At 40.9% G+C, this 16057-nt stretch overlaps 1 protein-coding gene across 1 annotated transcript in view; it reads left to right on the top strand.

Annotated features, from left to right (window-relative positions):
- LOC140273761 (protein shisa-6) overlaps positions 1-16057 on the top strand; it is a 78547-nt gene that overhangs the window by 16231 nt on the left and 46259 nt on the right. The window contains exon 5 of the mRNA XM_072369425.1: positions 206-274. Coding sequence (XP_072225526.1) covers positions 206-274 — 69 coding nt within the window. The remainder of the gene's footprint in view (positions 1-205; positions 275-16057) is intronic.

The following is a 16057-nucleotide window of genomic DNA, read 5'->3' as shown; positions in this document are numbered from 1 at the left end:
TCACACACATTTCTTATCTGTTAATTAAATACACACTTCTCAACACAAAGTAACACTTCCATACTTTGTAGGCAGCCAGTGTGAAGGCAGCATGGCACCGTTTCAGATATCCCAGTCTATTGCCTTCCTAAATTTGAATAAATGAGAAGCTGTGTTGCTGTAAGAATAGGTCCAAAACAACAGGTCTGTTGTTGTGTTTTAACAGCGCAGCAATCCATAGACGAATCGGGGCAGATGTCCTGGCAGGGAGATCTGGACATCCCCATGTCCTATGGTACGTTTTCCAAATGTTCCAGCCGCACAACCTGCTTTCTGCTTGCACCTGATAAGGGAAGTCATTCACACCGCACACACACAAACGGATCAATCGAGTGCCCTTGGCCGATAATCACAGCACCGTCTCTCGGTGTAAGTTCTGTGGGCCAAAATATTTCCACTGCTGCAGGGTTGGTTAAATGCATTAGTCTGCTTTGTTTTGATGGCTTCTATGCTCAGGTGAGGACATTAACATGAGCAGACAAGTATTGTTTTAGCAGAGTTCAAGGTAAGTGAAAGACTCTGCTTGCTCTTTATTGAGAGAAATGATCTTACTGAACCTATTTATTCATTCTTTTTGGGGTTTTTTTTGCCACATTTGTATGATCAGTGATCAAAGTATATAATTTTAACTTTCTCTTTAGTTCGATGCAGCCTAAAACTAAGGAGATTTATGACTCCAATATGTAGCTCATAAGCTTGAATAACAGCTTAAATTCTTTTAAGAATCCTCCTTTTCATTAGAGGTCTAGAACAATTCTATAGATCAACTTAAATTATCAACATGGTTATCTATTATAATGAGACCCTTGACTACAAAAACACACCATTAACTTGTAATTAAAGAGAAAGCCACAGTGTTTGCTTTCTCTTGCCTTCCCTTGGACCAGTTTTAATGAAGTTCGTCAGCTTTGGGTAGATCTTCCATGGATGTTATGCACACAGCTTGCATGACTCCACCACAAATAAAACAGATGTAACACATGGGAACACTATTAGAAGAGATATTAAGTTAATTATGGAAACAATCAAATCCACCGCCTCTACAGGAAAACTACAGGAAACAGGAGGATGTGAAAGGGGCAAAAGGAATTAATACCCCATAAGAAGAAATGGGGAACAAAGCCTGGTTACATCAACACTGACCAACTTGCTCTGCCTGTATAGCATCATTGCATCTACTTGAATTTGACAAGTGGCTGCCATGACTTTCAATATATGCCTCTACGGACACGCATTTTAGACTTTAGAGGCTCCCTTCCAGACGTCTGGGTGCAAATCTTGAACAGCAGTTTTGAAAACAACATGTCTGCTTTCATAAAATGGAAGAACTGAATGGATTCCCTCAACCAAAGACTAATGTATTTATTTTTTTGTGGTCTGAGACGGCGACCCCCTACTGCCTGTACCTGTCAGCCTCGAGCTGTACCTCTCAGGTGACATGTTTTAATGCCCTGATTGCTGTACCTGTCTCTTCAGAGCGGAGGTCTTGTCAGCCTCCTCTGTTGTTCATGTCGGAGTTTAACACGCAGCTGACAGCAGCTATTCGCACACCTCTCAGCAGCAGGAAGCAGATTGACAGATGTGACAGTGTTTCTGAATCCTGCTTCACATCTGCTCCAAATATGCCTCACGAAAATAAAAAAGTACAGTCACAGGTCACTCTTTGGACCAAACATTTCACACATTAAATTCTGTTTTTTATATGGAGATGTTCCCAACTCTGTTCACCAGAAACCCTACATGATTTCATGCTTTCCTTCCTCCACTTTACTGGACTCCTTCATTTCCTTCCTTCCCTTTTCTTATCTCTTTCCTCCCATCCTCTTACTGGGCTCTTCATGTTCTATCCTTTTCTTTTATTTCCCTCGTTTTCCCATCTCATTTCATCCTCCTGCATTTCTTTTCATCTGTCTTTTCTGTTAATCTTCCCTCCTGCCTTCCTTCTTTCCCTTTTTATTGGACTCCCTGTTTACTTCATCCTTTCTTATTCCATCTCTTTTTGCAGTTCCTTTCTCTTCCTTCCTTCCCACATTTTCCCATCCGTCTTTACTTCCTTCTGTCCCTTATTTCCATATTTTTCCACCTCATTTTTGTCCCTTGTCCTCTTTGTTTCTGTCCTTCCTTTTCCTCCATTTTACTCTTCTTTTCTTCCTAGATAAGTCTTCTTCTTTGCCCCTAATACATTTTTGTCCTTTGTTCCTTTCCCCCCAACATTCTTTCATCCTCACTTTTTGCATCTTTCCTACTATCATCCCTTATTCCCATTCCATTCTCATTGCTTCTGTCATTGAGTCCTCCTTCAACCAATCTATGAAATTAAAATCCTCACATTTAAAAGGTTTTACAAAGGAAAATGTTACTGAATTGAGTATATTTTTCTGTTCTGGTAAGTCTGCCTTGTTCTGCTTATACTGTGATCTTTAGGCAACAGCAAAGTCACAATCATCCCTTTTTAAAATCCAAAGTAAATCTGAGCACAAATTACTACGACCTCAAAAACTGAGTTTGTAACACTCATATTTGTGGGGGAGTTTAGTGAAAAGAACAGCACAGATTCCAATACACTTCAGTCCTAACAAGCTGATAAACGAAGTTCCAAGTGATGTCATTAAAATTCATGTTCTGTGATGTAACCCAACACTGAGCTCTGCGTGGATCCAAAGACACACAAGCAATGCTGCTGCACCTGTTTGGGTGGCTGTGCTCGTATGTAAAGTGACTGTCTGAGGTCGCTGCCAAGGCTGTGAAGAAGAAAAAAAGTATATCAGTGAGAATTGAAGGGTCCTCTTTATGATGAATTGTTTAAGCAATCTGGGAGGGACTCAAAGTAGAGCCGCCGCTCCTCCGCATTGAGAGGAGCCAGTTGAGGCGGTTCGGGCACCTGATCAGGATGCCTCCTGGTCGCCTTCCTTTGGAGACGTACCAGGCAGACCGACTGGTGCAAGGCCCCGAGGTCGGCCCAGGACTCTGTCTCTTGATTGGCCTGGGAACAGCTCGGGGCCACCCAGGAAGAGCTGGAGGAAGTAGCGGGGGACAGGGATGTATGGGCCTCTCTTCTCTCCATATTGCCACCGCGACCCCATGTGGACTAAGCGGTTAAGAAGATGGATGTGATGACTTTGGATGTCAGCTGCTGCCTCAGAGCTTGTAGTAGTTGGAATGTAACTCTTAAACCTGGATGAGAAACGATATGATCAGCAAACTCTTAGCACAAGGTGACACACTGCTTCTGTAGGATCATTTGGGACATTTACCTCTTTAATCATGCATGTACGATAAACTGTGGCCAGGAAAATATTCAATTTTTATGGCCCAAGTATGGCCTCACATTTCATCCAAATCAAACAAGTGTCCAACTAAAGACATTATCCAGAAACACATAGTTTAGTAAGACTATTTAAAGTCTGCTGCACATTAGTTACTTAGTCGCTACTTTATATGCCAGCACAACTTTGGCTCACGGTAAAGACGAATCCTAAAACTATTCCCACAAAATGTGAGGTTAAAGACATCGTGTGTACAAACATTCCTCTCCTCCTTGGGGCTTATTCATCTCTCTCCTTGTTTTCCCGTTCTGTGGCGTCCACTGATGTGCATCCTGCTTAATTACTTTTTCATGAGATGCTCCCTGTTTTCGTCCCGAGGGAATTGCTTCTCCCCCATCCCAATCCACTTAAGGTGACCTTGTCTTATTGCGATGCACTGCTGCAGCTTTCTCACCTCCCTGTGCTGTAATCCCCCCCGGCCACAGTGTGGTTGCGTATGTGCGAGTGCAAATGGAGGGGTGTCAAAGTGTGCCAAGAAGGTATCGCTTGCCCTATTTGCCTCGATTACTGAGCCTTTGTGGTTCTCCGTCTTTACAGCTTCTCTTTAAGATGCGAACTTGAGCAGATCGTAACTTGAAACTTCGGGAATCGTAGATCGATTTTTAAAATCATGTAATGTGACGTGATCAGCTCCCTGCACATTTATGTTCACCAACCTGACCGTGATTCTTCATATTGATTTAATTAGATGATGGTGAGTCAAACGCTTTCTGGATCAAGTGACTTCTCTGTGCTGTTCCTTGAAATCCACTCTGAAGTTTGACTTTGTCTAGGGGGTCATTTGTATCAGCTACCAGGAACTTATTCGATACAGAATGTCACCTTCTGGATCTGATGCTTATTTTATTTTTTGAAGTTTTCTTGCAGTTTGTAATTAAAGCTAATAAACTTCAGTTATGGTCGATACCAGATTTGATCGAACCTTAATGATGCTTTGGTATATTACAAATGGGCTGTTCCTCAATGTACAAGACACGTGGGGATGGAAAGATGGGTCTATCCAAGGATATATATGCAGTCAATTCTAAATAATTAGTCTGTGAGAATACTCTTAGTAGCTTTTAGAGCTACAGGTTGTTTTTGTGCAGTGGGACTGGAGGCAGTATTGGTGAAAACAGGGCAGCAAACACAGATTTACCACAGATCAAATGAATATTTGTTTTTAACCAGTTGCTTACAATCAAGAGCCGCATTCATACAGAGACGTTCTAAGAACTGTCCACCTCCAATTTCGTGATAAGAACTGCCCTTCCCCAGGGGAACCGTTTAGTTTTGCATTCGCACAGAAATCGGGGACCTTGACAGGGACTGATGTGACGCAACAGTCTGCGACAGACGTGTTACTTTAGCGCCACTCAACAACAAATTAAAACCCACGAAAAGTAAGGAGCTGCAAAAAGGTTCCTACAGTGGGAATGTGCCTATTCTCTCATGTCCCAGCAGGCAACATCTATAAATAACAAAAGATGCCAAAGAAAATGGCAGACGTGGGGCGATATTGAGACCAGTTTTAAATCTTCAGTGGGCTGAGACTCTAAGACAAGACATGAGATGGTATCAAGAAGCAGTGGAACCTTTTCCCCTGCAGTGTCCTGTCACACAACAACTTTTCATCCTGCTCATCTGTCTGATGGTGGAAACTCATCGCAGCCCACGCTGAGCAACATCTGAACCTTAAGCTGAGCATGTGGGCCTGGCCCCTTCAACCCTTGGATGTCTCTTTGCAAAGGAAGAAGTAGTGATATATCATGCGAGTTTTATACATAATTTAAGACCTGTTACTGACTCGGATAAGAGGCACAAGTGGTAACACGGTTGTGTAGCAGTTGGTGAACTTGCATGATGCATAATGTTGTTGAACCACCATGAAATTATGTCAGCAGAGAAACTCCAGGTTCAAAAGAAGATATTTAAACATTTTCTCTATGGGAATCACATGTTCCTGATGTGGTAGTATCACCAACGTTCAACCAAGATTAATCCTTTGAAATTATTGGGTCACATTACATAGAACGAGGTGATAAACTGTGTCTGCATGCAAAATTTGAGTCCAATTAAAAAAAGAAATTTAACTAGTGACATAAATCACTTATTCTCTTTTATGTAGACCTGCAGTGCTTTTAGTTTAAGTTATTGGCTCATGGAAACTTTGCTCAGATTATCAAGTCATGCAGAGTTGTGCTGGATTATTTAGGTGAGCTCTCCAAATGCTACAAATAAGACTGATAAATATTCAAGGTGTTCAGGCTTGACGGATGAGGGGAAAAAAAGATGGAGATATTCATATTCTATTCTACAACACTGTCCTCCATACATGGTCCCTGGAGTGGTTATCATGTGAATGAAATGATCTGATGCGCAGAGTGATTTTCAAATCCCCCTGAATGGGCTTTGCAGAGTGCTATCTGCCTCTGCATATTGAGATAATCCCAAAAAACAGAAATTCGGGAGGGCGCCCCTGAAAAGCACAGTTTGCTCTGATTGGTCAGTTCAAGACAGGATGTCATTGGAGCTAGAATTAGTGTAATCCCCACATTCAGGGCGAGTCAGTGCTTTTATTCATTTGTTTAGCAAATTATCTTAAGAATACTATTTGCATAAAAACTTTTTTTTTCCCATTGTTGGGGGAGATACTGATGCCCAGAAGTATTGTGCAAAGCAGTTCACGTATAGACATTTTGATGTGGAACATTCATTTTATTTTACCAGCTCTTGTTCATTTCATTAGTGTCATATTCTCCTATTCCACCAAAGCACATGGATCATTATTGGTGCTGACAGCTAGCATAGCAAATGTAATTCTGGAATCTTTTCCAGTGAAAGGCTCACGTTAGGTTTGGGCATTAATATTTCCTGGTTAGGTTTAGGAAAATGTTCCGGTTTAAACATTAATCCAGCACATTGGTCTCTGATCGGATGGCGCATTACAGTTTGCTGAGTAGTGCATCATATGTCAGAAAGGTGGAACGGGACATCTGGAAATTAAACAAATTAAACCTGGTTTAGGCAGGATATTAAATCTGAAATGTTGGTTCTCCATCTTGTGCGTTATTTTACTGATGTTATAATCCTCAAGCATTTGCACTGCTGTTTAGTTTGATTTAGATGTATTTTAGATCATATAAACCAGGGGTTTTACAGGGGTTTTGGACTCAAAACAGGTCAGAGGGGTAAACCTTGCATGTGACGGTTTTGATCTGTAAAGAATCTATGCAAAGTGTTGCAGCAGTTTTCAGACACCATGAAGACTTTGAATGGTCTTTATCAGGTAATTTTAAGTCAAGACGGAAATTTCGGCTGCTTTCTCAATGAGCTTGATTCAGACCAGCGGGGAGAAGTCTTCTCACACTGCCAAATGCACAATATAAACTGATTAATCTCCTTATCTCCCCTGTCTGTTAAATAGTCAGCTAATGAACCTGATTGGACTGGTTACATGAGATTCACACAGTGAGAGTCCCAAGAGTCTTTGAATCACATCCCCAAAACTAAATATTGAAATTCATTCATTGCATCCTGACAAACACAGAGATGGCCTCTTCACACCTTGTCTGATCCAACCTCTCTTGCATTATGTAGTGGTTTGTTCAATGAGCTAAAGAGCTAACGGGAAGGAAGGTCAACCTGTGCTATCTGACCACTTTAAACACCCTATTGCTAAAACTGGAAATGTCTCATATCAAAGCTTCTAAATATCTGCCTGAACTGAGGAGTGAATTATGTTAAAAAATAACAATATGATGTAAGCAAAGATTGCTCAATAAACATGTAAATCTGCAGGATCAGCTTGCTGCAGAAGGTTTTTGGTTTTCATGCTGCAATTCTGTTGCATTAGATTGCTTCTTATTGTAATTCAGTCCATTAAAAGCCTGAGCTGAATAAATGTGTGTGGCACGAAATAAAAAAACTAAACTGAAAAGAGGAGAGCAAAGCTAATTTATTTACATACTGAAGCAGTTTCAAAGTGCTGAACAGAAGGATAAATATGAATATAAACAATTATGCAGATTCAACTGCAATCCTCAGATTTTGCAAGTGATAAAATTTCTATTCAAAGAGCTGCTGCTCAGTTTTATCATTTATCAACACTTACCTCTAAACTTGTTTCAGATAAGCCTTCCATCAGTTCTGCTAGCATTGCTTTTAAAAGAAACTCAAGATGTTGCAAATTCCGTGAGATTGAATACTTTTAAATAGTGCTCCAGTATGTAAATCAAGTAGAGTCAAATTTATTTGTATCACATTGCATGTACAAAACAATTCAAAGTTCTTTACATAAAATAAAAGCATTGCTTCAGGGAGTGAAAGAAGCATTAAAAATACATAAAAGAATATAAAAAGAAAGAAATAGAATGTGAAATTAAAATTATTAAAAAAACAAGCAACGGTCTAGATAAATTAAAAGATACCGTGCAGATTTCATGCATAGACACATGAGTATGAACCATCAGTAGGCTTTTAAAATCTATTCTGTGACTGACTGGAAGCCAGTGTAAAGAGTTTAAACTAGTATGATGTGTTCAGATCTCTTAGTCCTGGTTAAAACTCCAGCAGCAGCGTTTTGGATGAGCTGCAGATGTTTAATGCTCTTTTTGGGAAGTCCAGTTAAAAGACCGTTACAGTAATGGAGTCTACTGGAGATGGATGCATGGATTTTTTGGGAGAGAAAACCTTTAATTCTGTAGATGTTTCTGAGTCGGTAAAAAGCTGCCTTGGTGACAGCTTTGATGTGACTGCTGAAGGTCAGATCTGAGTCTATCAACACTCCAAGGTTACTGGTCGGTGATTGTAAGGGCCCGAGTCTCAAGATATTTACCAACGCTGACCCTCTTCTCTTTACTACCAAACAGAATGATCTCAGTTTTGTCTTCATTTAATTGTAGAAAATTCTCTCTCACCCAGGTGTTTATTTCCTCCAGACACTGACACAGTACATCTGCTGGGCTGCAGTTGTCCAGTGACAGAAACTCATCAAGTTGTGTATCGTCTGCATTACTGTGATAATTAATGTTAAAGTTCTGCAATATCTGACCCAAAGGTAGCATATACAAGTTAAACAGAAGTCCAAGAATTGACCCCTGAGGGACTCCACAAGTCATGGCCACTCACTCAGATTCATAGCTGCCAATTGTAACAAAATAACTCCGGCCTTCTAAATAGGTCCTGAACCAGTTAAGGACCGCTCCAGAAAGTCCAACCCAGTTTTCCAGCAAATCAATAGATTACCTTTTGCGACAACTAAACAAACATCCTTGAGATCAAGGATGGTTACAGGCTGGTATAAACCCACCGTCTGGCTGTTATTCTTCTCTAGAACACCCCCTCCCCCCCACCCCCTTCTTATCCTATAAATCAGGCACATCAGAGGCAATGTGGGATTCAGTCTGTAGCCCAACTTGTGGAATGGAAAAGCAGGGTGTCGAACAACTTTTTAATTAGGTGATGTGTCTTTAGATCTTGGATGTTTGTGCCATCAAAAAGTGTCCCTCCATTAATCTTTTGTGCATCCTTAAACCAATCACAAACGAGCCAGGCTGTTTTACAGTCTTCTCTCTAACTCCGAAATGATAATGGGTGCAGACAGACCACACTCTAGTGCCATCACAGTGGTGTACTTCACTTTAATCATGATAAGTGGTTCAGAAAACACTAATTTAACTCACATGCACAGCTGAGTGGATTGTTTTGTTGCTCAGAGCAGAGTTTGATAACAGTAAGTAAAGATGGCCGAGTCTGAGGTAAAACCAGGAAGGTCAAAAGTCACGAAAAGAAACGAGTAGAAAGCTACAGGAGCACTTTGTGTGATCTGACAGGGAGAGACAGATTAGCTGTATACACAAGGGATGTCAGGTGTTGTGGAAAGATGGGAATCCACTGGGGACAACTGGAAGGAAATGGGTGGCTTTTAAAAGAGATACTCTCATAAGACAAGTCATAGAAAAGATGAAGAAATTAATAAATTTGAGATTCTCAGAAGCAACTGATTAGATATAGCTATATTATTAACATCAACAGCATATTCAACTTCCGTGTTCAATTAACAAAAGGTACATTTTCATGATATATATGCCTATTCATTGTGTTCATGAACCATATCGTGAGTTAATAAGCATTAGTTAACCTGCTCTGCCACAGTTCAGAGAGCAAACCCATGAATGAGTCAGGCTCCACTTTCACATCCCCTCTGAAGGCCGCGGGCTGTGCCACCATGAAATGCTATTAGTGGCATAACAAAGTGGCGAATTGAATGCCGCGGCCTCAAGAAAGCGATATATGACATGTAAAGCCCTGTTGGGATGCAGATTAGCATTATCTGTGCCACACCTGTCAATAAATATTATTGGTGGGAGGGCAAGGACAAGGCGGAGCTGGACATGGAAATGCTTCTGTCAGCACAGAGGCCAAAATCAAACAGAAAGAAGGCGGTTTGTATCAGTATGGAAAGAATTAGCACCCTGAGGCGATGTGTGTGTGTTATTTTACAAGCATTCTCTCTTTACAATGAGGAGGGATTTTATGCAAACCAGAAAGCTACCAGAACGATAGAATAATTTAAGAGAGAAGAGCTGACAACCAAGGACGGAGAAGAGAGTTTTGGTGTTGTGAGGAGAGGCTGAGCGTTAACGGCTGTGTTGTGAAGGGCAGTTTGCTCATTTGGAAAACAAATGGGTCCCTGTTTCTGAAGTCTCTAATAGATTTTTGTTTCAGAGTCCCAACTGAGCAAAAAACTGATTTCCCATTCCATCTCCTCGCCTAAAAAAAATATATATTTAAGCTGTTTTCAGGTATTTAATGCTGAAATGTATCCGGCAGCCATAGTGAGTCTGTAGGAGGTGCTGAAAGCCTGTCAGCCATGTTTTACAGTCCTCTCATGTGTCTGATAGAACAGATACGCTGCTCTTTTTAATCGATTTGTCTGTCTGCACACTACATGCAATGATCCATGTTTTACTTCTCGCTATACAGCTGACATGAGACATACTATCATTGCCCTTCAGATCTATTTTAAGTGTTTTTAAGCAGGTATCGGTCACTGTGTATTGGTGTCTGAGCAGCTCTACACACAACTCTATCTGAACACATGTGACAGAGACATACAGAGAACAGATTATGTACAGATTATGCTCCTAACACTCACTTTTGGAAGCTGTCCACACAAAAGTTGATGTAGGGAGCCAGAAGGGCCCAATATCAACATTGCAAAGACACTTTGACTTAAATGGAAGGCTTAATAATGAGGGAAATATTCAACTTAGAGGAAGCTCATGTACACGTTCCAACCAGCATAAACAGGTGCAGAAGTAGAACACAGCCTTTGTTAATACGCCTGAGATTAGCACCAAACATTGAAGTATTTGTTTATGCTGTAAATCATATAATCATGGCAATATAAAATGATAATATTGCTTGTTTCCATAATGTTATGTAGCCCCATTTTGTTAAGGCCGATACCGATTATTTTCACATCAGTCTTAACCGATCTATGCTGCCGATTTTAATTTTTTTAATATTTTTTAGGGGACTGATTCTTGAAGCCGATGTTGTTTTTTCTCCCTCCATTTACATGATAAAAATGACCCAATGATAATTTAAACAAAAAAAGAAACATTTATTAATAAAAACATATTAACAGTAGCAAACAATGTAGAACAATTGAATATATAACAATAGAAATAAACTATCTTAACACTTAAATGTGCACTTTACGTAGCAGCATGAGGCCTTTTTAGTGCAAATGAGAAGATTTGTTAACAGTGATACAACAAAAATATTTTTTAAAAGAAATGTGAACAATAACTAACGGGCTAATTGATCAGTGGCCGATACAAGTAAAAACCTCAAATATCGGTCGACTTCGACCCCATTTATCATAATCCTTTCCTTTCTTCGCCATCTTGTGTATGATAAAGGACCAGCTCATCCAAGTAGTCATTTTGAAGATAATTTTAATGACCAAGTATAGAGTTATTGAGTTTCAGATATCACTCCCCAGCTCCACCCTTTTGTAGAAATGTTGGTATTTTTTGATTAATACAGTTGAGGACCAACATTAAAGCTTACTGCACTTACTGCTATTTGCTTCTGCACCTTTAAATGTTCCCTATGAAGCGGAAGCGAGGGGAGGCTGCCACGCTCCCAGAACTCACAATCTGCTGTAATTGGTCATGCCAGATCAGGTACTGCTCACCATTCTGCTTCAGCTATCAGAAAAAGTGTTTTGTTTGACCCAAAAATGGTAAATACAGAACATCAGTTTGTTCAGCTTCTTTAATTAAGTGGCGCTGATGCTGTTGCTCCAAAAGATGGCTGCAAAGCAGATTGTCGTCTACACAACAGACTTGTGGAGGATATGCAGGCTGTCATGTTCCTTCTTGTAGACGGCGTCGAATGTTGCGTTTCCAGTTCAGTCTGTTGTCTTGGTAAACTCCCAGTTATCTATTGTCCAACTCCTCCTCTTCTTCCAGGACAGAAACAGTGAGTCACTGATTCTTACTCCTAAAATCTGCAGTCATCTGCTTTAGTTTGTTCACATTCAAGATGAAGTGACTGCTCCCACACCATGGCAGCTAGTTGTCTGTGCCCAGCCTGTTCACCACTGACACATCTCAAAGATGTCCTCTTAGATCATCCTCGTATCCAGGTTTGGCTAATTGGATTTTCTGTCATTTCCCCAGACTAAACAGACCTCTTCATAGAATTCAGGATTGTCTGAAGAAGCTATAATCCTTTTGTAATATACGTTCCTATTTTCACAGGACAAATTGTAACTTTCAATAACTTACAAAGGACTTTTTGAAAAACAACGAGCTCAACAATGAGACGTATTCTGACACGCAAACAGATCAGCTCACAGTTTGTTAGAGATGGGATTTAATTTTATTCATTTATTTTTTGCTGTTCCACATCAAACCTCTCACTCCAACCTACTTCTCTCCATCCAGTGCTCCTTGAGTGCCAAATTGCGAGCAGGCCTAAATGGATGATAATTATAAAGTAAAATGCCGTCCGAAATTACACCTGCAGCTCATCTGTAGGTTGACGACAGCAGTGGAGTCTCCTCTAAATGCCTCATTAGTCAGTGCCTCTGAGTGTCTTCTGTGAATGGGAGAAGCTGAGCCGCCCACAGATTTCCTGTGACCCTTCAGGAAGGCCTGTCATCACTTGCGTCCTACACACACCGGGCATCATTCATAAATTTAACTCTTTAAAAAAAGCACAGATGTGAGGGAGCCTGACGATGAAAAATTCAGCATCCGCACAGAAATACTCTGTGACAGTAAGATCAGTGGTTGCAGGTTATTGCAGAGCAAATCTGAGTAAGACAGAGGTGTGAGAGCTGAGAGTGAGTCTGTGATTAGTATCCTCCCTTGTGTGTTGTCCTGGAAAAGCAACCGGCACACACTGCCCTGCATGTAAGAGAAGGAACATTAAAGATGGATAACCAAAGGATACCGGAGGGGATCAGTGAACTCAGGCTCTGATATTCTACAAGTACCCTTTTTGCCTGTAATGTGTCACATCTATCAAGGATGTTTCAACAACCTATGTGACCACATTTCTTACTGCTCATTAGGAGCAACGCCGGCTGGGTGCCAGCACAAGTGCACGATGGTTCATTAAAAGATTCACGGACATTGCTCTCATTCATCTTTGTGTATTATGTGGTTTCCAGAGCACTATCAGCATTACTGTAGGTGTTATGTTTCATTTTAAGTGTGCAACAGCTGATCACAGCTCACAGCGGCTGTTTTTCCTTGACACACTTAAGCAGAGATGGTGTTTTTTCACCCCTGCTCTGGCCCTTGTGCCAACATGGTCAGGCTCCAATAACACCAAATGGGATAAGCGGTATAGAAAACAATAGATGGCTGGACAGCAGCAGTTCTGAGGTCGCATCTGCGGGTTTTTTTCTCTAACCAGCAGACGGGATATGCTACGCAGAAGTGAAACCAGGTCACCTTCGAAACAAAGTCAGTCTCAAGTCGAAGGGCAGCAGTTTGAGGATCTGTGACCCATGCATTTTACATAGACACAAGCGTTTTTCTGTGACTTTTTTGGGAGGTAACCAGACATGTAAAAATGTGTCTGTTTTACATCCAGTCTCCTTTCCTGTCTGCACACTGGAAGGAAGACAGTGTGACACACAGCAGACGGTGATTAAAAGTGCAACTGAAATCCAAATGCCTTTCAGAAGACTAATGTAATCCAGCTTTCTTCACTAACTTGTCTCCCACAAAGTAGACAAAAGTGTTTGATTTATTTGCATTCGTGGCATTTACTTTGACATTTACTTCACTAATGATTAATCTGCTTATTCTCTCAACAAGACAAATTGAAATAATCACGCACATGTGCGGCTGAAGTGGGTAAATTTGGCTTCTTATCAGCTGTACAGAAGTTTTCAACTGATGGCGATATTAATAGCTGTCATAGCTTGAGCTGCAGCTTCTGTTGTTTGATTATATCTAAATATTCAACTGCTTCCTTCCGCCACCGTTTGTTTAACACAATGCTGCACGTCTGTTAGCTTGATGTGTTTTTTTACGAGGAAAGAACCTTTAACTCTCTGAGGACTTCCAGAGTTGTGTGAAGTGATGTAGTTTCTCTTCTGACAAACAGCAGTGGCGCTGTCCTCAGGGGAAGTTAAAAAGCCGTGTTGATAACAGCTACTCTGTGAATGTGGTGCCATTAAACCCTCATAATTATAACACTGACTGTTAGATAAGCTTAAAGATGTGGGAAAAGGGATGTTCTGTTGCTTTTATTCGCTGCTGCTATGTTGGTCACAATCACTGGCCACATGAGACGCTGATATGCGTCGATATGTTGTTGTGAGAAAGCTGTGACTGCATGAGGACTTTGGTGATAAGATATCAGATATCAGCGAAGTCTCACATAAATAAATATCATGGGTGTACTGTGGCTTTTTCTATCACTGCTCTGGGCATGTCTAAGTGAAATCTGATGGAAAAGTTTATGGAAAAGTGACCTGTGACTAAATGCTATTGATTTAACAGATTCACAAACCCATTAGTGATACGTGGCATGTTTGAAAAGGGCAGGAATTTTCCAGACTGCTTAAAGATTTGACGAACTATCCAAAACCCAAAGATATTTGAATTCCCATCAATTTTAGAAGCTTGAACAAGCCAACATTTAGTGATTTTTAACTTATTGTAGTATGCTGTCAAAATTGTTGATTAGTTTTCTTCAGCCAGCTATTCGAGGGATCCATTCTGCTCTGTTTTAGTTGATGCATTCTGTCCTTTCATGATGGCGTACAGCGACTCATATGGGGCGTGTCAGCACCTCAATAACACACCTGCAGATGATTGTCTGATCGGAGCCTGATACTGTTTATTAGATGCCTAATTTTAGATATTGAAATGTATGCATATCTATAAATATGTATACGTGTGTTTTTATATAGATACATGCATATATTTGTATGTGTGTCAAGTGGGGCTGAATGTTAAGCTGTTTTTGGGGCAGTTGCAGTGCTGCTCGTCTAGTTTATGTGCTTGAAAACATTCATATCAAAATGTTGACCGAGCTCGTCTCTGAAGCACTGACTGTTTTATTTATCTAAGATTACATCCAAACTCCGTAACGTATCTGCAGACTGTGAATTAGCTCTTTAATGATCTGCAGTTTCTGCTCAATCCAAGCATTTCTGTTGAATGAAATGGAAGAGGGATGTCTTTACAGAGCTGTAATGATGCATGCATCTGTCTCATCTCCCCTTATCATCATGATATGAGCTTTAATATGCCGCAGAGCCATGTCCCTATCAGATCAAATGTGGCTCCAGGCGATTGGAGCCTCCATGAAGAGGAGGAGGGGCTGAGCGCTCGCAGCTCTGGTTGCATCGCACTCTTCCCATTTCTCTGCACTTTCAGACAACAGGCCCCAGTGAAATGACTGCGGGTGCTGCCAACTGTGAAATTAATTGAACTTGTGATCCGAAGGGTAGAGACCAGCATCCGGCCCGAGGAGGCAAGTGTGCATCCGTGCTTACATTTGCCCATGACAAAGGAACAGCCAAGCCTGGAGGCGCTGACTGGATATGTGGTCAGTTTACTCGAGAAGATGTCTCCGGACGTGGCTGAGCTTCTCTTGACTTGTGTGACTTTGCAGTTGATTGTGTGAGACGTGCTGTCACGCTGCTGGCTCATGTTAGAGGCATTATTTTGGAGAGCAATTGGATTTGTTCACAGATGCACCATGTCGAGCCGGAGATAATGATCCTGTATCGAGGACAGATTTTCAGGCTAAAAAGATGGAGCCCAGTTCGTCGAGAACCGGAGCTGGCTTAAATAAAAAATAGTTTATCCCAATTTAATCCTCTAATTGTATTATTGCTTTGCCCGCTGTTTCTCTCTGTAATGATGGAATTGTTTAAGTTCAGGGAACACAGGGACATTGCCAAAAAAGTCACTATGGAAGTTGTCATTCAGGTTATAAACGAGCACTACGTTAACTAAACAAGGAAGACGAAAGCAAACCCAAAATTATTCCCAAAAGTTTGTTTTCAAGCAGTCAAGTTCACTCTCCTACTCATTTCCCTCCTGTCTGATTTACAGAGTTGAGAGGACAGTTTTTCTTCGCCATGAGGCTTTAGTGTTCACTCTTCCAGCCTCCTTGAACGACAAAGAATAAGGCCCAAACTGTAATTAATCCAAGTTGTAGAT

Source organism: Leuresthes tenuis, unplaced genomic scaffold, assembly GCF_036924035.1.
Source record: "Leuresthes tenuis unplaced genomic scaffold, fLeuTen1.0.hap1 SCAF_17, whole genome shotgun sequence".
In the NCBI taxonomy this organism is placed as follows: Eukaryota; Metazoa; Chordata; class Actinopteri; order Atheriniformes; family Atherinopsidae; genus Leuresthes; species Leuresthes tenuis.
The sequence above is the reverse complement of the archived record's forward strand: the minus strand, read 5'-3'. Positions and strand labels throughout refer to the sequence as shown.